Genomic DNA, 26,593 nt, shown 5'->3' on the forward strand with positions numbered 1-26,593 from the left:
AGTTTTTGAAATATTGTGCTTTCAAAACCTCGTGGAGCAAGGAGCTATTATTGTGGAGCCTCCATATTTGTTTGGCCAATAATGCTTGATTAAACACTTTTAGGTCCCTAAAACCCATACCACCCTTTGATTTTGGCTTGCATAATTTATCCCACGATAACCAATGCATCTTCCTATTAGTACCATCCGATCCCCACCAAAAACGAGCAATAAGAGAGTGTATTTCATCAATCAAGCCTTCAGGGATTTTAAACACACTCATCATGTAAGTCGAGATAGCTTGCGCCACTGCCTTGATCATAATCTCTCTACCCGACTTTGACAGTAATTTCTCCTTCCATCTTTGTAGTTTCTTCCAAATTCTCTCCTTTAAAAAAGCAAAGATGACTTTCTTGGATTTGCCAATGATAGTTGGAAGCCCCAAATATTTTTCATGTTTTTCAACCTCTTTGACACCCAATGTATTCACAATCGCCACTTTTCGATCCTCCGGTACATGTTTGCTAAAAACGACATCCGTCTTATCAAGGTTGACATTTTGACCCGATGCTCTCTCATACACACTGATAATATCAGTAATAACCGAGCATTCTCTAACAGTTGCCTTAGCAAACAATATATTGTCATCAGCGAAAAACAAGTGACACCCTAGGAGCCCCATTGCAAATTTTAGCTCCATGAATTTGTTTTCCCGAGCCGCTTTTGCAATAAGAGTAGAAAATGCATCTGCCACCAATAAAAACAAGTACAGGGATATAGGATCCCCCTGCCTCCCCAGACCCTTTGATGGGCATACAGAACCAGATAGTTGCCCATTAATCTTGAAAGAGAAATAAACAGATGATAAACAATCCATAATTCGTCCGACCCATCAATAAGACGTTCCTAAGCTGCTCTATGTATCTTACTTCTTAATTAAAAATAAATAAATAAAAAAAAGGTTGAACTTTAATGGCTATACATTGTAATTTGTAAATAAATATTTGAGTTTCTTCCTTAGAAATCATCATAGTAACCATAATTTTGTAGGCCAAATCTATCACATCCAACTCTATATCTAGTGACAATGTGTGCCTCTGCCCACTAAGTCACTAAAACTATCAAGTACCAATGAAAGATCGACGATTTTAGCATTTGTGATAGTAGGGAAGAAATTTCTAAAGTCTAATAAAATTCTCTTCACCACTTATTTCTGAAGAGAACTCGAACAACGAATTTCATGGCTAATAATACACTCCTCCATGTTTTATTTGCTTAAAGTTTATAGTGATCTGTTCTTTTCTATTACTACTACTATGGAAAAAATGAGTTAGGTACCCCTTTAATATGAGGTTAATTTAGAGTACGAGCAACTTTTGTCACTAGCAACGAGAAAGCTAAGACTAGAGTAAAAACCTAAAATCTTCGCCTTTTTTTGCACCAACAAAACAGAAATTCTGCTCATAAGTGAAATAGTAATACAAAAATTCTGCTTAAAATGTAAAGCAAAAGTTGTTGGATAAACCAGTACAGCAGATGTCTTAGCCATCAACAAATAGCCAGAGCTCAAAATAAGCATTACAAAAGTAGGCAACATATACATATAGCCTGAAAGGATGATGTTACAACCAAGAAAAAAAATACAGCGAAAGAGAGCATAACGATATTAAGCATGTAAGATTCTGGATGTTTCTGTTAAGCATTGAAATTGCATAAAAAAAAATCACCAGCAGATCTACAAGCTTCCAGCATGTTGTACTGTTCCTCCTGCCAAGACAAGGACTAGTATCTTAAGTGATCTATTTTTCTTGACACACTAAACTAGCTAAGCCTTACACGGGAAATTGGGCGCAATTATATAGAAACTGAACTGCAAATAAACTAAGATAGAGCAAGACTAATCTTGTTCCAATATACTCAACTCCACCATGTGATTATGACAAACTATTATCAGCAAAGGAAACATGATCCATGACCAAATAATGTACATGTTTGTTTGCACTTATGTAGCTTGCTCTAAAAGTGCTTGAAAGGTTACTCAGTGATACGAAGTGCAAACATATATCAGAGACAGGATAGAGCAAACCTAAAAATTGGCTTAGATTTTATCTATAATGCCCATCAGTTAGTGATGAAAGCCCAACATAATGGACCATGTACTCATGCAATTCATTGGTTTTTTTAACATAATTGTGTCCACTACTATTCAAAATTATAGATATAATAAAACTAAAAAGTGATTATTAGATGGACGTATATTACCTACCAGCTCCAGCAAAATCAACGTCTCCTATGACCATCATCACGTCGGTTTGACTCATGCTTCCTTGGAGAATCTTCTTCCTTTTCATGCCTTTTCTTTCTGCGATCTTCCTCATCCAGCATTTCCCTGCCTTTGCGTTCATACCTATCTTGCTCCTTCGTTTCATTTTTACTTTTTTGCTGTTGATCTCTTTTGTCCCGATATTTACCTCCATGGTCTTCATCCTGCCTCTGCCGCTTACTGCTTTCCTGTTCTTCTTCCCTTTTCCCATTCTTTCTGCTAGCATGATCATCTTCTTCCCTCCTCTCCAAACTCCTTCCTAGCTTACCATCTTCTTCCCTACTTTCCCTCTTTCTTCTTCCCAGCTCACTCTCCTCTCTTTCACGTCTTTTACTTCTGTGTTCATCCACCTCCGTTTCTAACTTTCTGCTAGCACGCTCATCTCCCTCTCTCTTCTCCAGATTCCTTACTAACTTCCCATCATCTTCCCTACTTTCCCATTTTCTTCCGACCCGTTCATCTTCATCTCGTCTGCCACGCTTTTTACTTCTATATCCATCCTCCTCCTTTTCCTCCTCATCATCCTTGCTCCTTTCCAGCTTTCTCTTTAGTGACTCATCCTCCTCTCTTCTTTCATGCAAATCTATTTCCTCCCTTTCTATCTTTCTCCGAAAGTAGTCATCTTTGTCCCCATCTGACTTTCTCCTTTCAGGATCTTCTTCCAACTTCTTCTCCCACTTTCTCCTATCTATGTCAATATTTTCCTTCCTTGAATGCTTTCTGCCTCCCTGCAAGTCTTCCTCCCTAACTTCATGTCTTCTACTACTAACATGCTCACCTTCTGATCTCTTTTCACGCATCCTAATTCCATCTTCTGCCTCATGTCTCTCGTGCTTCCTATAAATTTGTTCATCTTCGACCCTCTTATTCATCCTCTTGCTGTCACCGTGCTCATGCTTACTTCGCTCTGCATGATTACCAGGCTCCTTCTCACTTCCTTTCTTTGAGTCAGTTTGGCTTCTTGGATACCTTGATTGCTTCTCTTTATTGTTCACATTTTCATTTTCTTCTGTTTCAACATCAGAATCATCATTCTCAGAATCGTGCCTTCCTCTTCTACGACCCTTATCCCTTATTTCTTCTTGATCTGAATCAACAGCATCTTCATCGGGATCATACCTCCTACTTATTTTACTTCTTTCAAGCTCTAGTGCTTTTGTACCATGACCAGAGTCATCAGAGCTCTTATAGTAATCATCCTCATGTCTCCTGCCCTCATCCCTATCTAAATCATGTCTCTTGCCCCTGTTCAACTCTCTATCAGATGTAGCTCTCTTCTTGTAAGTATCAGCATGCTCGTTGCCAGAATTATGTCTATTTTTTGGCAAATGTCGCTCGGATTTCATAGTTTTGTGACCAGGAGACCTACTGCTATCATCAGAATCACTGCTCGAATCACGCCTTTTTGATGCTCTAGCATATCTGTCTCCATCCTTCATTCGCCCTCTGTAAGACTGATCCCTATCAGAATCAGAGTCACTATCGGCAGAGACATTTTTCTTGGACTTCCTGGTAGACTTTTGCTTTCTCTTTGTTTTCCGATCATAATCAGATTCTGAATCACTGCTGTTATCTGTACTTTCTGGATCAGAAGACTCACTGCCATGCCTTTTCCTGTTTTCTTGCTTTTTAGGTTTCCCCTCTTGATTCTTAATTTCATCATCATCTTGATAATTCTTCTCAGTCTTCACAAACTCGTCATCATGCAAAATTTCACCCTCTTCCCTTTCGTTGTTGTCCTCAATATCTAAATCAGCAGGTTTATCCTCAATCCCAAGAGCTGCTCTTAATTTTTCCATTTGCTTTTCCTTCCTAGCTGCAATTTGGTGAGTTTCTGTATCTGATACACTGGGCAAGGAAAGAATTTTTTTTAATAAAATTAAAACAAAATGATTTTATCAACACTCCCTATCTTGACCATATATTGAATTTATAAGTGTATGGACAGTTCAATATAGGAAAAATGAAAAATCATCCACAGGCAGTGACCATAGAATTAATTTCTGTTACGGAGTACAAATGATATGTTAAATGTTGTTATCAGCACATAGGAATCACACAAATTCAATTGAATGATGAAGTGTCTTAAGTCTCTATTGCGTTAGTATAACATAATTTTCAGAGTTAAAATCTTTTCAATTATATCGATCACCATCTAAAAATCTAATTACAGTATCACAAAAATAAGTTCCAGCATAAATCCAAAATTTCAATCTTAAACAAGAATTCTTCTGCAGACTATGAGTTAACCAGCTCATAATATAATAATATCATCATCAAAATTACTTTAAATCGATACTCACAAAAGTATGAGAAACATGCAATAAACTCCAACATATAGCGAATACATAACTCCACATTAATCAATCAAACATGTACACAAAACAAGATCGTGGATACACTATGCTAACCTCACATTCCAACAAGCAACAAATAAGTCACAAATAATTCATGTTGGCCAACGCCGCCCAACACATTCATGGTAATATCACATCAAAAAAAAAAACAACCCGGTAACTTACTTCCTATCCGAATCAATAGCGCCACCACCATAACCGTTTTCGGCCATAGCAGAGGCCTCCGCTTCGAGCTTATGCCGAAGCTCCTCACACTTCTCAGCAATCTCAGCATCAGTGTAACCCTGTTCACTAAGCTTATCCTCCAAGATCACAAGCTTAAGCTCGATTTGACGCTTTCGATCGTGCTCCAAAATCTCCTTGTTCGCCTTCTTGCTAATACCACCCATACCCTGATCAGGGCCAAACCCCAGGTTTCCATCCGTAACCACTTTCGAGGTTTTCCCCCGAATCAAAAACTTGTTGGTTTGAACATACCCATTTGTTCCAGAACCCCTTGGCGTCTGTAACCCTATCCCATTATACATCTTGATTCAAACCACTGCAACAATTTCAAAAAATCCCAAACTTAAGCAAATCTAACAAGAATTAAATCCCAATTTCATAGTACGATATTAACATTAAAGGGTTCAGCAACACATTAGCAACCAAATTTAATTCAATTATCAAACCAGGATCATAGTTCAATCAGGAGAATTTGATTTTCGTTTAGTAATTAATCGAGTCTAGAAAAAACCCTAAATTGATTGAGTATAACAAGAATAAAATCAACGAGAAAACCCTAGATTGTGAAATTGTAATTCTATAATAATTACAAAAAGAAAGAAATATGTTACCTTAGAAGCTGTTTCAATGGAAGAGAGAAATATGAATGGAGTGCGGTTGATTGGGAATCTGAGAGAAAGAAATAGGACAAATCTATGTTTATTATGATAAGAACTAAACCTCACTTAACCTAAAAAAAAAAAGGTGCAAAAATATCGTAGATGAAAAATATGGTACTATTTCCTCCTTAGTCCGATAAGAGTAATTCTACGATTTTACCCTTTTAAGAAACGTTTAAGATAAAGTGTAATTTGATCCGATTATAAGTCGGTTTAACTTGGTCAAGACTCAAGAGTACTCTATAGATGTTTGCCTATGGTAAAGGTTTTATGCGCACTACTCCGGGCCTGTTTACATTTATTGAACTAAATTGAACTGATTGAAATTAAACTAAATTGAAATGAAATGAAATTAAATAAATATAAACAAGCCCTCTTCTTATTTTCGCTTATTTGATTGACAGACTCAATATCTGCGTAATATATTGTCTATTTTTTAAGGAAAATTTGGCGGGCATGATCTTGACTTTTGTCTCATCAACTCAAAATAAATCTCACCTTTAGATTATTTTTTAATAATCCGACCTTTATACCCAATCTGCCGACCTTTATTCCCAATCTGCTCTCAATGGTCGGATTATTAAAAAATAATCGAAAGATGAGATTATTTTCAAAAGGTCGAATTATTCTCAGCAGTTTTTCCTTTTGTTTAATCTGATTTGATTATTTATTTATTGCACAAAGCAAAAGCAAATTTATAAACAAAAATAGTATCAGCCAGTACAAAGTTCACTGCCTCCATAAAAGCTTCTTCAATCCACCCACAAAAGCTATCAAAGCTAAAATCTAATTTGATTGCTTAATTTGATAAAAACTTTAATCTTATGTAAATTGAACAGCAAATTGTTTTAGGAAAATGATTTGAAATGATTAAGATATTGAGTAATAGAAAAGAAGTATCGGTTTGACTGGCACATAGATTTAGGAAAGTAATACTCTAATCAGTCTGATGCACTTAAAAATAAAAAATAAAAAAATAAAAAAAAAAAAGAATACATTATTTGTGTGTATTTTCAAACATGTACCTCTTTAATTCCACATCCTAAGGCTAATAATTTCAAAAAATATAAAATTTAGGTTGATAAGCTCATATAAAATAAGGCAAGAAAATATAAATTCTAATAAGGTCTAATAGCACCATATACAAGGACCAATAAAGTTGAATAAAGGTTGATAAGTTGTGATAATATAAGTTTAGATAAGCTGATAAGATCTATAAGGAGTTGGTAAGATCCAATACGGTCTAATAAGGGTTGACAAATTTAGACTAGCTCAGATTATAGCTAATAAGTTCATAACTAATGCGGTAAGATAATACTATGTACTCTTTCCGTCCCATAATTATAGGCAAATATACTATTTTGGGTGTCCCAAAATGTTCCTCCTATTACTAAAAATAACACCTAATCATTACTTACTTTTTAGCTTTTCCATACAAATTACACACATACCTAAAAAATCATTACTTACTTTTTCTTTTTTTCATACAAAGTACACACATACCCAAACAATCATTACTTACTTTTTAACTTTCTATACAATATTATCTATTTTTTATTATCCCCAATATTCTTCACTTGTTATTTTTTTCATACAATATTTCTCTACTTTTTCCACCCTCCTTAAAAACCATACTTTTTAGAGTTAGAGCAAGTTTAGCCCCAAGTCTTAAGACTTGAATATGACATCATTTTTTGTGGTCCCTATTGAAAATGATGTCATCAAATTCTTGTTAAGACTCAGTAAGATTTGTCTAAATTTATCACTTTAGCCCTAAGACTCACTAAGACTCAAATATATGACATTTTTTTTTTATTCTCTTTATACTATATAAATAACAATATTAATGAACAAAGCTATTTAGAGTCATGCTATTTAGATTGGAACTCACGCTATTTAGAGTCAGACATTTGGGGTGAAGAATTGGAACTCACGCTATTTAGAGTCATGCTTGGAGATGATTTGGGTTGAGATGAAACATTGAAAAAGTTGGCTAAATTTTGAGCAGGGGAAATTTCATAATTCTGTTTTGGTTTTGTTGAGAAACTAGATTTTGAAATTGATAATTTTGCATCAAATTCATTAAGGAATTCAAGTCAAAGTTTTGGCTAGGTTCCGCCATGTATGAACTGCAGTGCTTGATGTAGAAAGGTGGATTTGGGTGTGCTGTAAAAGTGGTGGAGGTGGAAAATGTGAGAATTGGTTTTGAATGAAAATTAAAAAAATAGCCGTTGAGTTCAACTAACCGTTGCAATGAGTAATTATATGTAGGAAAATGTAAACAAAAATAAATAAATAAATAAATAAATAAATAAATAAATAAGGCGGGTCCCACTCAAGTCTTAAGTTGAGTCTTGAAATTTCAAGACTCAACTTGAGACTTGGCTAAGATTTTAGAAGAAAAATGGGGAAAATCTTAGACATAGGTCTTAAGACCCAAAATGATGATGTCACCCCAAGTCTTAAGACTTGGTGCTAAACTTGCTCTTATTTGCCTGTAATTATGAACGGAGGGAGTATAAGATATATGAAATTCAAGTGAATAGAACACTACCTAATTGCAGAGACGATTAATTTACTTAAATAAAATTACGTAGTTAGAATGTTTGTATTTAAAGTGTTTTCAACCATTTACATAAATCAAAAGGTGAGATTAAAAGTTAGTTCTAAATTAACCTTTTAGATCCAAAGCATTTACACAAAGTACTAATTTAATCAAGAAAGTTTACTTTAATCACAACACATGCTTAAGCTAAAGCCATCACAAGGTTTGGAACCCTTGAATGGGAGAGAGTAGAAGCACAGGCTAGAAGAGACCATAGGGTATAAGCTAGGTTAATTTTTGCTTGAAATATTCAAATAATTACCCGTATAACAACCTTAGTCACAAGCTTCAATTGAGGAAACGAGAATTTGAATTTTCTGATTGTTCTGAGCTACGTTATCAAAGCGAATCATTTCTACATCATGGATTCAAGTAGTGAAGAGTTTAAACTAAAAGCATTTCAAAAAAAAAAAATAATAATAATAATAAATAAATTAATATAAATTTAAGTTGAAAATTTTGATATCAATCCTAAGTAACCAGCGTTCTAACACTTAATGAACACCAATACTAATAATCAGAGTCAAATTCCATTTGTAAAGATGAAAATTGAAATGGGATGAAATGGTTATTTATATGGGACAAATTGCTTAAATAGATCTAATAGAAAGACTACCATTATTCACTCTGTGTCTATGATACAACACTAATATGCTACAAAAACTTGAAAGAATGAATGCACAATGCTTTCAATGTAGCATGAAAATTTTAAGAAAATTATATGTATATGGCTTTCGGAGTACAACCGCGACTTCTCTGCTCAGGTAAAATCTAACACATCTTGGTCTGGTTTGCAGGAACACAAATTCCACCTCTGCTCATGAAAGACTTGTGGCAAATGCTCTTGACCTTTATACTTCTCCTTCGCTGCAGATATAAGATGGTTTCTTCCTATACCTTGGAAGACTAGAGTTGCTGCAAGTCACTGTCTTTCTGATGAAATAGTATCTGCTTTCAGTATTTCACTCCTGAAAGCGTAAGTCTTAACATTTCATGTGCCCTTCTGAAAGCTATATTTACAGGGTTGACAAATCAAAGACCAACCCAGTATGATCGCCCTTTGCTATTGTGAATGGGTGATGAGGAAGGAGAAGCAACACACCACTCATACCAAACCTGCATCCAATTGAAAGCCAACTCAGCTCAGGTCAGTTGAAATCAGTGATGTAAGAGGGAAGGGAGAGAAGGGGGATTTTACCTTTGTTGAACCTGAACATCGCCAAATATGAACTTCTAGAGGGACTCCTGGACGTACGCACACTGGTGCCCTTAATGGGAAGAAGATAGGAAACCTAAACAAGCGAGAAGCAGAGAATCATTAAGCAGACTTCAATGCGGAGCTTGGGTGCGCTAAAGCAATAATAAATCTTAAGACTCGTTTCAGCCAATGCATAATATAAGCAAAATACTACTCCTGTCCCATACTCCCGTGATATCCCACTTAAGATTGGTACAACAATTAGGAATAGATTATACACATGAAATAAAAATTGAAAGAGGGTATTATAGACAAGGGAAGAGTATGAAAACACAATATGAAGTTCTTTTTTTGATACTCCAAAATAAAAAGTGAAGTTAATTTTGAAATGAAAGGAAATTCAGTCAGTAACTAGAAAACCTAAATGGGTAAGAGGGTGGAAATGGAAAAGGCCAACGGAGAGACAAAGCAGAAAGCTGAGACAAATGAGTAAGCAGTTTATCCTTTCATTTTATTTTAAAACCTACACCCAGCACCTCATCTCTGTTTATCATGCAACCATACCAAAATCAAGCACACAACACAGAAAGTCTCCCACTCAAATAATACGATGGAAAATAAAACACGCAAATCACATTAAAAATAGCAATCAGAGGTCGTAAAGAGGCAAGCATCCCCTCTGAATTATATTATCAAACAAAAGTGCGTTAAAACTCAGCACTCCAGAAGCACCGACAAGAAATGCATCATATTTCTTCTAAAAACATATAAAACTGCAACAGTTGACTATAAAAGGCAAGAGAAATTAAAACGGCAACATATATTTCACATTACTTCAACATAACAGCAAGTAATACTACATATACATTGTAAATTGTTACTCTCTAGTGAAACACTACATTGAACATCGGCTGTTTCCTACTTAAAACCTTTCCTAAATTAGAATACCATATAGAGTACAAAAAATACAACGTTTACAGACCCCAATGATATCCCTAACTATATTTAGGCCATCAATATTTTAACACACAAATCTTAACCTAGCATATTGTCTGACAATTTGGGGGGAGAAGTAAAAGAGGGGGTCGATGCTTAATAGCAAAACTCGGAAAATAACTGGAAAGAGAGCTATAGCACATACCAGCTAAACATATTTGGTGTTGGCATTGTTGGTTCTATACCAAGATGTACATCTTTGTAGAGAGTAGCATCAAAGTACCCAGCGAACCCTGGCAAGCAAAATAGACAGCAAAGCTCTTTACTAAAAATTTCTTTGAATAAAACAAAGAAATGAATATTGAAAGGAAAAGAAAGCACAGTCAAGCTTATATATATATATATATATGGTCCCTTGATAAAACAGATACAAATTAATTATGACGTGAACTGGTAACTATATCAAGCACCAACACAAACCTAGTATTCAAAGCAGTCTTATTAGGTAAATTAACAGAGCTAGCTACTCTTCCAGATTACAATTTTAAACTCTTGATTATACAATTTCATTCACCATAACTGTAAATTGGCAATTAGATATACCATGAACCAATGTCGACCCTGTGTCTTCAGGTATCTCGAACTTAAGTTTCGTATAACGTTGATTGTCATTGCTTGGAGAATATTCAGGATGGACAAAAGTAAAGACCTGTAAGTGACAAACAAGTAAATATTGTTACTCAAGAACAATTAATCTACCAGCACAGCTATGGATAGCAAAAGAGTAAGTAAAAAGAATTTCACTAGCAAAAGACAGGACAGGAAGGATCCAAGCTCACAAAAAGGTATTATTATTATTAATTTATTTTTTTTTTTGGCGGTAGGAACCTATATCATTTTCATAATTTTTTTTTCCGGGCCATGGAAATGGATATGAGGTAAGGAACTTACTGGCTGACATGGAGCAAGCCTTGCTACTTTGTGTAATTTTACCACATAAGGAGTTTCAAAGTGCACTAGATCTTTATGTGCTTTAACCTATGCCAGAAGCAAAAGGCAAGTCAAGTTAGATGATGGGAAGGAAATTGACAAAGTCAGATTAGTATGCCAAAGGTACATACATCATTATACAACTTGGTGCTTGTGATGGGTTGGAAAAAACTTGTGTACCTGAGTGAAAACAGAAATGCCATCAACAAATGTTCAAATCCTAGCTACATCTAAAATTTCAGCAGCAACAATTTGATGACAATTTAAAACTAAACAAAATCAGTATCCAAATCCAGCGGGGCAAAATTTAGTATCTGATACATACGATGATGGGATAGAAATGCCATCTGGCTTCAGAAATCTTTGAGCCCCATCAAGACACTCAGGAGAAAGTTCATTATCACCAAAAGAACCCAGCAGCTCACTAACCTAAAACCAATGTAGTAAGTAGAGCAGAGTAAATAACAAGAATACATGAACAGAATTTGAATACAATAACATTCCCACAGAAAACTTACCAAAATGTCAGCTTTCTCAGGGGCATCCCAATGACGCATGTCACTAGACACTATGGTAACAATTTTTTCCCATCCTTCAAGTTTAATCAGGCTCTGGATTTAAAATATAAATAAATAATTAATTAAAATAATAAAATAACAATAACAATAACAATAATCATTCAGAGCTATTCTCAACTTGCTATGTGCAACACTGCAACTAATCGGGGGTAGGAGTAGCAAATAGCCTCATATAAATCAAAGTTAAATTATATGAAATTCTCTTTGTAAAGAAATAGCATAGAACACCACTAATCATGAAGGATGGCACATCTCTCATAAGTTGCAACATGTTAAGTGGTATCAATGAAGTTAAGTGGTATGATAAAGTCCAACTTTACAAAGCTAAGCAAAAAGGTAGACAGCAAGAATCACATACACCTTATTTCAGTTATCAAATCCCATTATATCAACTTTTAAGAAAACAAAAGAAACTTGTTAAATGGTTAAGTTAACACAAAATCCATAACAAAGAAGATTATTTACAAAAACAACAGATAAAGTTGGGCAGTTGACTGTAACAAGCTGGAACAACTAAATGCAACTTACATGAAGAGTTATCACAGCATTAGGATTTTTCTCCACAGCATAAACTTTTAAAGTTCTGCCTGTTTCTTTAGCTGCCTGTGTTCAAAACAAATTAGAAAAATTAATAAAGCGGTACAGAATGATCTTAATGTAAAAAATTATAAGAAAATCTAAAATCAACTCCTATAAAACACTTTATCCAGGCCTATCAAGGACTACTGACCAATATTAGAACTAAGGAACCCACATGCTCAATAGACACCAAATTTAACAGGCTATCTGAAATAGCTAGGAAAGTTTTGAAGCATTTGTCATAAATGACTGGATATCGTAACTCATGATTTTTTTTTTTCCATGTAAAACTTTTTAAGAGAAGTAAATGTGAAGCCAGATTGCACTCTACAGCATCTATACTCACAAACGTTACCAGGAAAGTCACGTCAAGTGATAACGCTTTGTCCACAAACAATCAACTCTGATTTATAATCTAGCTTTATACTCGTGATGCACAGGGTAGGAGAATAGTACGTAAAAATACTTCTGGATTGTGATATTGTTTTTCTCACTAAAATCCCACAATGATAATGTTTGTCCACCCATAAATATCCCAAATATGCTTCCTCCGTTTTTTAGTTGACACATTTCCTTTGTCACGTTTGCAAGCCATAAGTTCAATGATTAATATCTCTAACCGTAAATAATTATAAAATTTCTGTTGATATTATAAAAATATACATTGAGGCAATTATAATAAGATCCCACATTTTGGCAATCAGAACATCAAGTAGAATTCTAGAATCGTATCCAGACCAACCTCTAAAGATGCTCTGACAAGAGGCCCCCTTCCAGCTCCAACGACCATCAAAACCTGGCAACAATAAATTTAGATATCCGTAAATAATGTCACAGTCCAATTGGATGCATGGTAGAGAGGAAAAAAAGGCACATAAACACATATTTTACAGATGTAATTCAGAAATGCTAGCATCCAGCCCAGAAAGCAAAAATATTACATATCACTTACAGAGGTTACACTGGATGCTTTCTCATCAGGAATCCTGTCCAGCAAAGCTTTACCGACCGCCCTTTGATACTGCCCAAGAAAAGTCATCAGCACATGAGAATACATACTCCCTTGGCCCAAATAGAGTTGTCAAATATAATACAAGTATATAATTTTCATAAAAGTAAAGCACAAATTAAGGCCTTCTTAGTTTGCCTCTGGGGATAGAAGTCAAACCCATGTGTTAAATGGATAATTTTTAAACTCAATACCAGTGAATGGAAAAGCACAACTAAGGTGTGGAGGCGCTAGGCAATTGGGATAGAGCGCTTTTTTTTTTTAATAATCTAGGAGGCATACAGAACTCTGAGATGCATATCAATCAATTTATTTGAATTATTACATAGTGCACCTCACTTCAATGAGGCACAACTAAGCAAAACAGGGCCCCCATCACCGTAGTGCACATTGAGGTTTCTTATACACTGCTCAATACCATAAACTTAGTGTCCGTGAAAAAGTAAAATCCCCCTCCATCCCCATCCCCATCCCAACACCTATGATCTACTCCTCACTTTAACCAACTCTTTTTCACTTTGACACACTCCTACCCCCCAAAACAGCCTCCCTCCCCACCTTCATCGTGGCCTCTTAGCTTCCATATTTTCACTCTCTTTTCTACCACAATCTATCATTCATCTCTCTCCTCTTCTCCAACACCTCCATCCTTTCATTACACTCGATCTCTCTCTCACCTTTCTCCTTTAAATCTTCCCTCCATTATTATCTCTTTCCATCCTCTCCCTCTATCTTACTTCTTTCTCTTATATACTCTCTTAAAATCAATCACACTCCCCTCACCCCCAACATCACCTTTTTGTCCTTCTGATCATGTACCATCGGAAAGTTGCTCTTTGGCTTTTTCCTACTTAAGTTCTAGACCTAGATATTATGTGGTGAAAACGATTATTGATATACAGATTGAAAAGAATAAAAGTTGATGCACCTTTCCATCAGTCATGGTAGTGATAATTGCAATGCACAGTGGCGATTATGGTGGGAGAAACTGAGAAAGAGAGCAAGTATGGAAATGCTGGGTAGAGGAAGCGACAACTAGGGGGAGAAGAGGAGGCAATAGCGACAATGCTGATGGTTGTGGGTGATGAGATAGTCATTGTTATCATCCTTGATATAGTTTAAGAAAAACATGTTGTTCATATGGTATGAAAAATAAATGCCCGGGCTTCCTAGGAGTGGGCCTCACTGGATCAATTTCCTAATCTTATTGAGCACACATCAAATGGGCTTTCTAGGATTGGGACTCACTGGTATCAAAATCTAAATTTTGTTAAGCAAACATGATACATTGATTTGGGCAACCTCAACACATACCAGCCAGAAATTCAAAATTCCCTACAAAATCTAAATTTGATGAATCCTATGGTAAATAAAATTAATAAGTTTCCAAATCTAGTCAGCCAAAGGGTTCCCAAACAAAAAATTAGCAAAGTATAGAGGAAATGAAATTGCCAAACTAGATACTTCTCATATATCACGTGCAAAATGATTGCGTTATCAATAATAGCAGTTATAGCTTGGAAAGAATGAAAGTCACCAACAAAGCGGCTACTTTTATACAGCAACAAACTTATCAACATTAACGGAAGCTTATACATGTACATTATAGACTATAATGTAAACAACAACAACAAAGTCTCACCTGAAGATACTTTACTGTATCCTTTTCAAATGTCTCGTACGTTTGCGCCTCCAAGTTATCCATAAGAGGCTGCAAACAGCAACATGAGTAATACAGCCGTGCAAAGAAAAAGAATAAAAAGAAACAAGTCGTGATTGCTCTAAGGCCTCTAACCTATACGAAATCAGAGATGTTATGATAACCAACTTAAAATGCAACACGGAAGCACAGAAGTTACCTGCAATGGACTCTGCAAAAAGTCCCTGTAACTAAGCTGCAATAAGAAAGAGAAAGGACATATTAGGGCATTTAAACCTTCAAAATTTTGAGAACTAATAACATTCAGACACTGAATCAAACTGATGCACTACCTCATAGAGCTCCTGTTCCGGGAGTGGATCCATCTTTTGGTAAAGATAACCAATATAGTACAAGTATGCTCTCAAAGGATGCCCTACATCACCTAAGAGAAAGCTATCATAAGTCAAGATGAAAAAATATTATAACCAAGAAATAAAAGTTAGAAGTGAATTATTAGATTTCAATGTACACCCAAAGCATCAGTTTCAGTGGCTTGGGAAATTCATACAGAATTGGATCAAAAACAAAGAAAATAGCAAAGGCTTTTATATTAAATCCACACTATGAGATATTGCTAAGTAAATAAGGTGATTGACTCATCAGAAACGAAAACAAGATTATCAGAAAAAAGCTATAACAATGGTCATTATGCGAGTGATGAGACCCACCACAATCCATCACTAAATTAGACATACCTGTACTACCAAATGTAATAAAATAAAAATAAATAAATAAATAAATAAGCAATAACCCTTTTATTCATAAATGCTTAGAAACAAAGTTATTAATTAAAATCGGGATTCTACTTTGAATCGGAAGGGGCTATCAGAATCGAATCGTAAAAGCGAATCGTAAAATCGAATCGTAGAATCATAAGATTCTACCGACATGAATAATCAAGACGTCAAATATAAATTTAATTAAATATATTGAAATTATGAGTTTGAAACCTAATTATTGATAGATAATAGTTATTTAACCATTAAGCAATCAATACTTGACAATATATATTTATAAAAACCTATATAAACATTTTTTTACTTGTAAGGATTTCGCTAGTTCAGAAAAATATGTAAAATCGAATAGAATCATAAATCGAATCGTATGATATACATGAATCATAAAATCGTAAGATTCTAATATTTAAATCGGGATTTTAATAACAATGCTTAAAAAGTCTCTTTTCTTATTTAAAGAGAAAGTTGTTCACAATTGAATATAAAAAATTGTCTTGATTAATCAACTCTCAAAGAAAAAAAAATGATTATTTAACTCTCCAAAACCTGAGACCTTTGAAGACAAGCAAGATGTCAGTTTCTGAAACCATTGCATAAAATACATTGACAGTTACAACCATTTTTATGTTTTCCCTATGCCTCACAAAGTCAAAAGCACAATTTATTATAAAGCAAAATGCCAAACCATCTGCAACCAAATTCAGAAACTCACTGTTAACATCATTAGTAGCTGATTCCAGTGATTTTATAGGAATAGGGTGTGCCAATCCTCCAGAAATGACTACCTGGTCATAAGTTTCAAATACAGCCACAAATGGGTAAAAGCAACCATTAGAAGAGATGCCAACAGAATTGAAGGCTATATAACCAGAATCACTTAAATGAATTCAGGGAGCTACCTGTACTGAATGGTTGAAGAACTGTGTGAGTAGCTTTTGATGACGCTTTGATAAGCAAGGGTGCCCACGAGCATTTGTAAGAAAAGACTGTCAACAAGCAAACATCACAGTGAAAATGCAAACAATACACAGGTAAAACAGTTAAGAAGAAATCCACTTAACTTACATTAGTATGAATAATCGCTGCTCGTACTGGCTCTCCAATCCAGCGACCCAAAGAATTTGTAGATGGAAGGGAACCCCTGATGTGAAAAATAAAATAATAGCTCAACAAAATTCTAGTGAATCACGTATCAATCATCACACTCGGTCAAAATGTGGCATGTAACTTACAGGACATCAAGCGCAACTGAGAGTTGGCTGTTATGTTCACAAAGAAGACGAAATGAATTCCATGTCTCCCAAGAATCAATAGGATCTCCACCCTGTATTGGAAGTAAGACAAGGGCTAAGTGAAAAGTTTTACAATTGCACTAGTAACAATAGTAAGGACTCTAAGTCTTCTCCAAAGAATCAAAAAGATATTTCAATACTTCACTGGAAGTTCCAGGTACGCTCAGCTCAGACACATCAAACACAATATGCATGTGGAAAAGTCCAACCTTGGTTACGGTAAGCTATGGCACATTCAACTCAACAATTTGCATGTGAGGAAGTCTAACATCAGTTACGTTACGACAAATCGACAACAGCTAATCAAACCTAATATAAATTTCAGTGCACATACAGCTTTTTCAACACTCTATTGTGTACTCCTATTCAAGAAAAGAAGACAAAGTTTTGGTGGCCTCAGAAGGTTTTGAGTTACATATAATGCCTTTTTTTAATTACAGACTAATTTATAACCAGATAATCAATACCGACCTTGATCTGTTGGGCCTTGGCAATTAGCAGATAGCATATCATAATAGGAAATTTAACCAGCATTATAGCAGATTCTGTGTAAGTAATGGCCAAATTTAATACTCTCTCGACTCTTTGTTCCAAATTAACTTCAAACTTCCAACCAAATGTCAAAAATAGAAACTCATATTTCCTTTTCAGCCTATCCTCTTGTCTCCATTCCATCAATCTTTGACAACCCAGCTGAAAAGTCAGTTGTGGAATGATAAACTAAAACCTAAGGGCATAAGTGTATCTTCTTTCAATGTTGCGTAAGGTAAATAATCGATATTCTAAGGGTTATACAGAGTATTTTATAATTTTATCTTTTCAGCAAAACTACTTCAATACACTCCTACAAATGAGTAAAATTGACTAGTCAAATTCACAAATTAGATCCAACCAACACTTATCTCTCCATCTACTTTGTATTAAACACTTCTCCAAATGCAATGCAATAAAATTGAGGAGAATATAGGGCATCACTTACTAATGATTGATCATCCATAGGGTCACCGTCTTCGTGCTTTCTCAAAGGAATTCTGAGCCACAACTGTAGTAAAACATTGATAAGAATATAAAATAAGATATGTAGATGATATTTCACAACAGAAAGATCCTCAAAAAGTTACCTGCATGTTGTTTGAGCTTTGCAGAATCTGATTCACACATCTTGAATAATTGGCACATGACTGACCCTTAGGGACTGGAAGAAGGCATGCCTGTTAAACGTGTAAAAATTCAACACCAAATGTTTTCCTTTTGTAAAGGAAATAAACATCATAATAAGCAAATTTCAAATCAACAATCATTACTACTTGGTCAAAGCCTGTTTAATAAGATAACAAAAGAGATTTGATTGATTAAGGTTAAGGCTAGATCATATATGTCCTAGAAAAGGCAAGCAGGGAAGAAACAGCAAGCAAACAAAGACAGAACACAGCAAAAGAATGTAGAATCTATTCTCATCTTGGTAATGAACAATTGTTTGACCATTAATACTCATGAATACATGAGCAAAAAAAACCACTGGCGGGGGATACATTCTCCAATTTACAAACCTTTAGAACGAAATGTGAACAAGCTCATCCTACGTTAACAGATAACAGCTTAGTGAAAAGATCAATGCCACAACTTTATGCTTATATAGCAGAAGTTACTAAATGTCTGAAAATTCTCTGAAGTAGAAAAAGATCAAATCTTCTTATCATTTCAGATATCAGTGCTGCATGTATCATATATCAAATATGCTGTGCAGCTTCGACAATCATGATAGGACAAATAATAATTAGGAAAAAAATTGCAGCATGCAAATCTTTTATAGAAGAAAGCTTTTCCATTATAATACGCAGACATGAATCAGAAGACATTTAGGCCAAACTCAGGCATCTGACACACATACACACACACACACACACATGCACGCACAAAGGATTGGGGCACATTCACAAACCTGTAGCGAGAGATGGGAAGCCCAAGCAACTTCTTGCTTCAGACAGATCTCAGAATCTCTCCTAAGAATTTCATCATCGGAATCCAAGTCAATCCATGAGCTGATTTTTCCTATCATAAAGAAAAGATTTAGGTATTTATGATTTTTAAGCAGATCCACAACAACAGACAACATTGGCTTCAATACAAGATTGAACATGAAGACTTGAAAACAACGATATCACATTAGTGAATTAAGATCTTGTTAAAATAACATGGCAAGACTTTCTAAATCGAAATAAGTAATCAGAGCTGTTCAGAAATCTAATCACAGTCCAATGCAAAAACCAGATAATCTCCACAGAATAAAATGTTGAAGTGACATGATTTGATAGCAGATATTAATATTATAACTTATCCAATTGGAAACAATAGTAACATTTTTCTAACAAATTCAACAATACCACACTTCCAATAAAGAGGTGCCCACAACCGATAAGGTATGTGAATATTAGATTCATACAAAGAAACCCCTCAACAAATTATTATGCATGCTAGCTCTTAATCCCAACTAAAACAATCTACAGTAAAAAAATCACTTTATCCCATGACTAATATCCCCACACTATTATAAAGTCAATGGGTCCATCCTCATCCTCTACCATCAGATATTCACTCATAATCTACTGCTATTCAGGAAAATAATGTTTATTTCCTGACATTGCAACATACTTGAGGCAATCATTACTTTCAAATGATGTATCAAACTATCAATTGGACCACATGATTTAGCTAATTCAATTGATAAATCAAAACACATTTCCCTGAGACTTGAATCTTTCCATATTAAGAATGTTTCAAAAGTCCCCCTCAAATGCTTATTATCAAATTATGCACTAATTGTACTACTCTGCTAAAATACACTATAACTACAAAAAAAAAATTTAAAAAATTAGGGTATTATTTGCAACTATGAAATCCTGAGTGAAACAGAGGGAGAAATAACTTTATTGAGACTATGAAACAAAGATTAACATCTAGATGACAAATGCTGCAGGCATAGATTAATATCATAGAATATTTGAAACATTGAAAAAACCATACAGCCATTCTACCTTCCTCCAAATCCAATATGAAGCCAACAAAAGAATAGCTTCATATGAAAATCAAGTAAATATGAGAAGACATTAAGAATGATGCTTAACCCATATGCCTAAGTTTCTCCATAAGCAACTTTGCTAATGACTTAAGATAAATTGAATAAAGGTGAGTGAATTTCCAAATAAAATTAAAGAAAATAATGCAAATTCAATCATTATGATGATAAAAAAGATTCATACCAACAACATGACTACTCCACTGAGCAGGGCTTAAAACCAAGTCTGACCCAGCTACTGGCAGGGCACCAGATCCCAGATTGTTACTACTTTCCAGACTTGGCCGGTATGCAGGATCAACCTACAGAATCAAATTAGGGGGTTACTTTTCAAACAAAATGAGCAAGAAAGTAAACAGAATAACAATCAAAGCCAGATCTGATTATATAGTTTGCTGTGTAATTATAATAAAATTTAAAGGCATCTTAAGTACATTTCCCCTCAAGGAAAATGCAACAAATTATTTAACATACTGTTAAATCGACGTCAGAAAGTCAAGTCATATATGCTTTCCCTAATGCTTAAAAAAAATTGAAAGAAAGGGGGGGGGGGGGGGGGTGGGGGGGAAACCAGATGAGATCAAGTAAGTGACATATTTACAAGAGAAACTAATAACAAATATGTTCAGCACCTTTTTTTTTTGAGGTTTAGAACAAAATATTAATGTTGTTGATAGAAAGGAAGCGAAGCTTAAAAAGTTATAACAGCTTCACTATACTCCTTACATCATCTTGATACTGTTGGTGAGCTTACTGACCAACCACACATGAAAACAACCATTCCGCTGATATGTGAATGGCTAATTAGCCACCAGATCCAATAGAAATCCATAAACTCATAAATATTTACTCCTTCGGGCTTTAAACAATAAAGTAGATGAAATTGAGTGATAAAGCTCATGAAACATATGTACACAGGAGAATAATGACACAAACATGTGCGACATTAATTTTCAAGGTTTAGAGCTGAATTGATTTTACAAAAAAAAAAATAATAATAATAATAATAATAATGTCAATGACATGCAGAAAGTGAAGTTTAGCTTACACCAACAGCTTCACTATATTGGCTATGTCATCTTGATGCTATTGGTGAGCTTACTGACCAAACACACATGAAAACAACCATTCAGTTGTTATGTGACTGGCTAATTAGCCACCAGATCGTAAAAAAGCATATTGTCATACTTCATTTAATAGTACTACAAGAGCAACAATAGAATTTCCTACAAACGGGGTAGTTATATGTGTTTTAATCCTAATGCTTTAAACAATTAAATAGGTGAAATCAAGTGATAAAATACATAAAACAATTACACAAGAGACTAACAACACAAACATGTGCAACATTAATTTCAATGGTTTAGAGCTCAATTGATTTTTATTGTTAAAAATATTAATAATGTTAATGATAGGCAGAAAGTGAAGCTTAGCTTATACCAACTTCACTATATTGGCTTTATCAACTAGATACTATTGGTGAGCTTACTGACCAACCACACATGAAAACAACCATTTAGTTGATATGTGGCTGGCTAATTAGCCACCAGATCCAAGAATAACTATAAGCTTTTTAAGAATGCAAACAGTCAGACTTCATTTACTGTACTAACTAAGAGTGCAATAATAGAAAGGCATACACTCACACATATTCTTTAAATGCTTTAAATAGTTAAGATGAAATCAAGCAATCACGCTCATGAGACATATATTTACAAAAAAAAGATCTAATGACACAAACATGTGTAGCAATCTTTTTCAATGTTTCAAACTCAATTAATTTTTCAATAGAAAAAGCAAAATACAAATGTTGATGATAGGCAGAAAGTGAAGCTTTGCTTATACCAACTTCACTATATTGGCTTTATCATCTTGATGCTATCGGTGAGCTTACTGACCAACCACACACATTCAACCATTCAGCTGACATGTGACTGGCTAATTAGTCACCATATTCAAGTTTGACTAAATGCCTCCATAAGACGCAGACAGTCAAACTTGATTTACTTGCATAGTCTATAACAGACATAAGAAGTTAACAATCCCCTACAACAGTATAAAATATATACTAAAGGAGAGTATATATGACATAAAGAGCTGAATAATCTGAAACTGGAATTCACTTATAGAATTTTATTCCACTTAAGTGGTGGAAATCAGATTTCGGGTCACAATAAGGTTTTTTTTTTTTTTTTTTTTTTTTTGTGGTTGGGGGGGGGGGGGGGGCTTGAGCCGGTCAAGTCACATCAATTCTATTGCATTTCGCTTATTATGATCATTTAATCTTTATTATACACAATTATTGTCCTATCAAGTTGGGCCAAGTCAAGAAAAGCGATTTCAAGCAGAGTTTGGGTTTTAGGGTGGGATCAGATTGGCAAGGTCTACACTTTAATTACTAAATCCTATTTTTCATCTGATGAATTAGTATACAGTCTTTATCTTCTTTTTTTATCATTAAAATCTTTAATCAATCATCTTTAAGTTAAGACTATAAGAAATATACACTGACAGTATACACAAAGACTTCCCATTTCTTTTTAATTGTTCCATATTGACTTTCACCTTTGTCAATGTAGCTCAAGGAAATAGAATAGGTGAATGTAAAATGTAAAACCCAAATAATTCAGCACATATTTCTGCCATAACCATGTCCATTTAAGTGACTTGCTGAATATTCACACATCCAGATGTGGCTAGCTGATCAATTGATCATTCACCACAAACATCTTTAACCATCCTTAATCCTTTTATACCAACATTTGAAGCCTTATGCCCAAAGAGCAACCACTAATAAGGACTACCTCAAGGCTAGAACTTAAGTAATCCTTCAAAAACAGAAGTAGCCTCGTGAAGATAAAGGAGCTAAAACTAAAGCAAAGTTTTCATCAGAAACCACACTGAGTAGCTCCGTAGAAGATGGCCCAGGAGCTCCTATTCACCAAGGGTATCCTTTGGTGGGAATCGTGGGATAATGTCATAATAATCTCAATATAACGAAAAATCTTTCCATTTTTCCAATACGCACCATTTACTAACTTCTTGCTAAAGGGGACTAAACTGAATCAATCCTCTTCCACAAATCACACTATAAACTCTCATCATAATATATACTTCCTACAGTCGAAAAACTTATAAAATCAGTGTAATTTGCTAATAACAGTATACAAGGTCGGCTTAGGCACAAAGTAATAGCAGCCCTGCTGCTAAGTTATTTCGCAGGAACCGGTTTGCACACTAGTTTACTAAGCAGCATTTTACTATTACCGAACATTTTGCACTTTATAAACCGATAATTGACATTACATTGAACAACAACAAATCAGCAATAACCAATTTCAATTCCAACAACGTACATCAAAATATAGCTGAATAACAGCCCACCAAAGTGAAATAAAACCCCACATTGATGATTAAAAGTATAATAATAACTTTTTAGCTGCCATAAATCAAATCAATTTAGGTGACTGACTGACTATACACATATATATTAAAATGTGAACAGCTAATTTAGTCACCAAAACAAAAAAAAACAATCAAATCAAACAAAACCCACAATTCAAAAATCAAAATGGATGAATATAAACAGGAAAAATGTAGGAATTTGATACGAACCAAAGTAGCAAGAACGAAGTCGAATCCGCCTTTAATGCTGTACTCAAGAAGCTGCGGCATGTCATTGCTGAAGTCGGTTCCGACGCCGCAATAGCGGGATTCTTTGTCGCCATTTCTTTCACCCAAAGGCATCTTCTTCTGCCGATTGGGGAAGAGAGAGAAAGTAGAGAGAGAAGAAGAAAAAGAAGAAGGGGGGGGGGGGGGGAAGTAGGGTTTTGGGAGGGGTTAGGGTTTAAATGAAGATGAAATGAGAATGATTTAGGGTTTTGGAGTTAAGAGCACATGGGTTATGGTTCAGTCATTTGCTTGGGTTGTTGGGTGGGACCGTCGGATCAATGTCCCGGCGGAGAAATTTATCATTAATAATTTGTCGCGCTACAATCACTTATAAATTCATAACTAACCATAGGTAAAAATTGTAAGGATCAGCATACGGCATACCACTTGTCATCACATTGTTTGTCATTGGGCTCGTGTGTCGAGGCGGTCAGTGACTTGAAAGAGGGAGAAGTCTAACCTCATGAGTCATTATTCACAATGGTGAGCTATCTCAAAATAGGAAAGAAAGTATTGTGATGAGGGTCTTGAGACACTCACTTACCATTGTAGGTGCGTGCTCTAAAACGTTATCACGTTATAAGTTCGTAATATGAAAATTTTCGACAAATTAATGAGCATCAATGATTTAGTCCGTTTCTTTGATGTGGTAATATATATTTTAATACATATTGTATATAATCTAGAATATGAATATCTAAATTATGGCCAGGTTTTAAACCGTGTTGCATTATAGATTATATAAAGTTGTAGGTGTATGTAAAATCAAAAGAAAATGTTCATATAAAATTTTCTAACCAAATCGTGTTTCATTCAACTTCACTTAAGTGTTACTCCCTCCTTTTTTTAGGGCATAATTTGAAACAGTATTTTGTAAATGAGGTTTGTTGGGGATTATAAATAATAAATACAGAGTAATATTAGTATAAAATGAACAATTCCAAATAGACATGGAACATAATTTGTTAGTCTTATCTTTTATACAGTAAAATAAACCATATATGAATATGAATTTTAATTTCTAATATTAAAAAACAATTCCCTTTTCTTATCTCCCTACTTCACAAAATTAATTTGAGATAATTTGCGCTTTCATAAAACACCTACAAAAACTTAAAGCAATCCAACACACCTACAAAGAAAATTATGTAAGTTAAACACGAATTTGAAAATAACATCTTAACACAAATAGTCCACTTTTATACTTAAAAAAATTACAAGTAACTTCTTTGACAAAGTTAAATACCCCAGGTTGTTGGGTGTAATAATGTAAATTATAAAAATAGTTGTCACACTCACAAACTCTTGTATGAATGGCTAGCTATAAACACATATTTTTGGATGCACTTATAATTGATTGCTTGGAATATGTACTTTACAAGTGTATCCTTAAAGAACTTTCAGGTGATGATCTTATCAATTTGTCAATTGTAACTGAAAGGTATTTGAATTAGCCACCGCATCACACCTCCAACACACATAGGGCCCTTCAACATAAAGTAAACTCATCTCACATATTAATACAATTAAATTGAACTGGTGGAATTTTAAAGGGAGTATTACATGTAATTTAGTATGGAGTAAAATAATAAAAGGTGTTGGGATTATATTTTGGAGTAGCAAGTAAATGTCAATTAGCAGTGGATAGAGTAGTTATCAAAATAATTGTTAATAATAAGTGTTAGACAAAAACTTGTTGTTGAAGTACTAGTATGATAAAATTATTGAAGTAGGAAGATCATCAATAGTATAAATTGAGGAAGTATAATACGAAGTATATGTTGTTAAACAAATCAAACAAGATAAAACTTATCTTAGGAATTTCACATGAAACTTTCTCTATACTCCGGTTTTTTTTTTTAGGGAATTTATTTATTTATTTTTTTTGAGGGAAAGACTCTTGTTTAATACTCAGCATTAAAATTAAATTAAAAGAGCACAAAAAAAAAAAAATCCCTTCCCTTCTCTACAAACAAAGTTAGAACTAGAAGACTCTTTATCCATTTTAATTACATGTGCAATACAGAAGTGGCAAGTGTCCCCACTACATGCCAACATATTAGTCCTCAGATTCTGTTTAATTGCTTGATTAAAGTTCTTAATTAAATATATTCAAGGTTAATGAAGGATTAATACTATGCATATGTGTCATGTCACACGTGCATGGTTGCTGATTGAGCCTGGTCTGGTAGTTACTAGACTCAAAACTAATAGTAATTGATAATTTGGTAATTTCCCTTTAAACTTGAATCAAAACATTAGTAATACCTAATATGGTCCCCTTCAAGTTCTCGGAGGTCATTTCATTAACTAGGTTGTGTATTTATTCATTATATATAAGCAATATTCCTAATTAAGGTGATCTTCATTCTCCTAATTACTCGTACAATTTATGATTGGTTTAATTACAAATATTTTACTAAGATTAACTAAGGGTCTGTTCTCACACAATTATTTTCAGTTTTGTTCAGTTCAGCTCTAGTAAGTTCAGTTCAGTTCAGTTCAGTTCTGTTCCTAATTTCCTTCTCTTATAAAATATTCATTTCATTTTAGTTCAGCTCAGTTAATGAGAACATACCCTAAGTAGGGATATATTACCGCGGATCATAATTCAACTATTGTACTGCTCCTATGAGAAGAATATATGTAAAGGATTTTTTATTTTGGTGATTGAAA

At 34.4% G+C, this 26,593-nt stretch overlaps 2 protein-coding genes across 4 annotated transcripts; both read right to left on the reverse strand.

Annotated features, from left to right (window-relative positions):
* Positions 1 to 1,455: 1,455 nt before the first annotated feature.
* Positions 1,456 to 5,662, reverse strand: LOC110683812 (trichohyalin-like). 2 transcript variants are annotated; one of them, XM_021860230.1, is made up of 4 exons: positions 5,496 to 5,662; positions 4,825 to 5,200; positions 2,246 to 4,150; positions 1,456 to 1,746 (listed from the first exon to the last, which is right to left on the reverse strand). In XM_021860230.1, exons 2-3 carry the CDS (start codon positions 5,184 to 5,186, stop codon positions 2,260 to 2,262), a joined length of 2,253 nt encoding a protein of 750 aa, XP_021715922.1. In that variant the 5' UTR covers positions 5,187 to 5,200; positions 5,496 to 5,662; the 3' UTR covers positions 1,456 to 1,746; positions 2,246 to 2,259. The 2 variants fall into 2 exon arrangements, with proteins under 2 accessions (XP_021715922.1, XP_021715921.1); XM_021860229.1 differs by having other exon boundaries at positions 2,242 to 4,150; positions 5,496 to 5,661.
* Positions 5,663 to 8,662: 3,000 nt separating this feature from the next.
* On the reverse strand, positions 8,663 to 24,094 carry LOC110683813 (protein arginine N-methyltransferase 1.5-like). Of its 2 annotated transcripts, none has more exons than XM_021860232.1 (23): positions 23,861 to 24,094; positions 20,430 to 20,547; positions 19,112 to 19,221; positions 18,291 to 18,380; positions 18,149 to 18,211; positions 17,110 to 17,201; positions 16,943 to 17,018; positions 16,777 to 16,863; positions 16,590 to 16,662; positions 15,431 to 15,522; positions 15,298 to 15,333; positions 15,081 to 15,128; positions 13,382 to 13,450; positions 13,172 to 13,225; positions 12,379 to 12,453; positions 11,791 to 11,883; positions 11,598 to 11,701; positions 11,404 to 11,452; positions 11,234 to 11,320; positions 10,886 to 10,991; positions 10,488 to 10,575; positions 9,347 to 9,440; positions 8,663 to 9,264 (listed from the first exon to the last, which is right to left on the reverse strand). In XM_021860232.1, the coding sequence occupies exons 1-23, from the start codon at positions 23,990 to 23,992 to the stop codon at positions 9,181 to 9,183; spliced, it is 1,920 nt and encodes a 639-aa protein (XP_021715924.1). In that variant the 5' UTR covers positions 23,993 to 24,094; the 3' UTR covers positions 8,663 to 9,180. The 2 variants fall into 2 exon arrangements, with proteins under 2 accessions (XP_021715924.1, XP_021715923.1); XM_021860231.1 differs by having other exon boundaries at positions 15,081 to 15,149; positions 23,861 to 24,093.
* Positions 24,095 to 26,593: the final 2,499 nt, after the last annotated feature.

Source organism: Chenopodium quinoa, unplaced genomic scaffold (genome assembly GCF_001683475.1).
Source record: "Chenopodium quinoa cultivar QQ74 unplaced genomic scaffold, ASM168347v1, whole genome shotgun sequence".
Classification (NCBI taxonomy): Eukaryota; Viridiplantae; Streptophyta; class Magnoliopsida; order Caryophyllales; family Amaranthaceae; genus Chenopodium; species Chenopodium quinoa.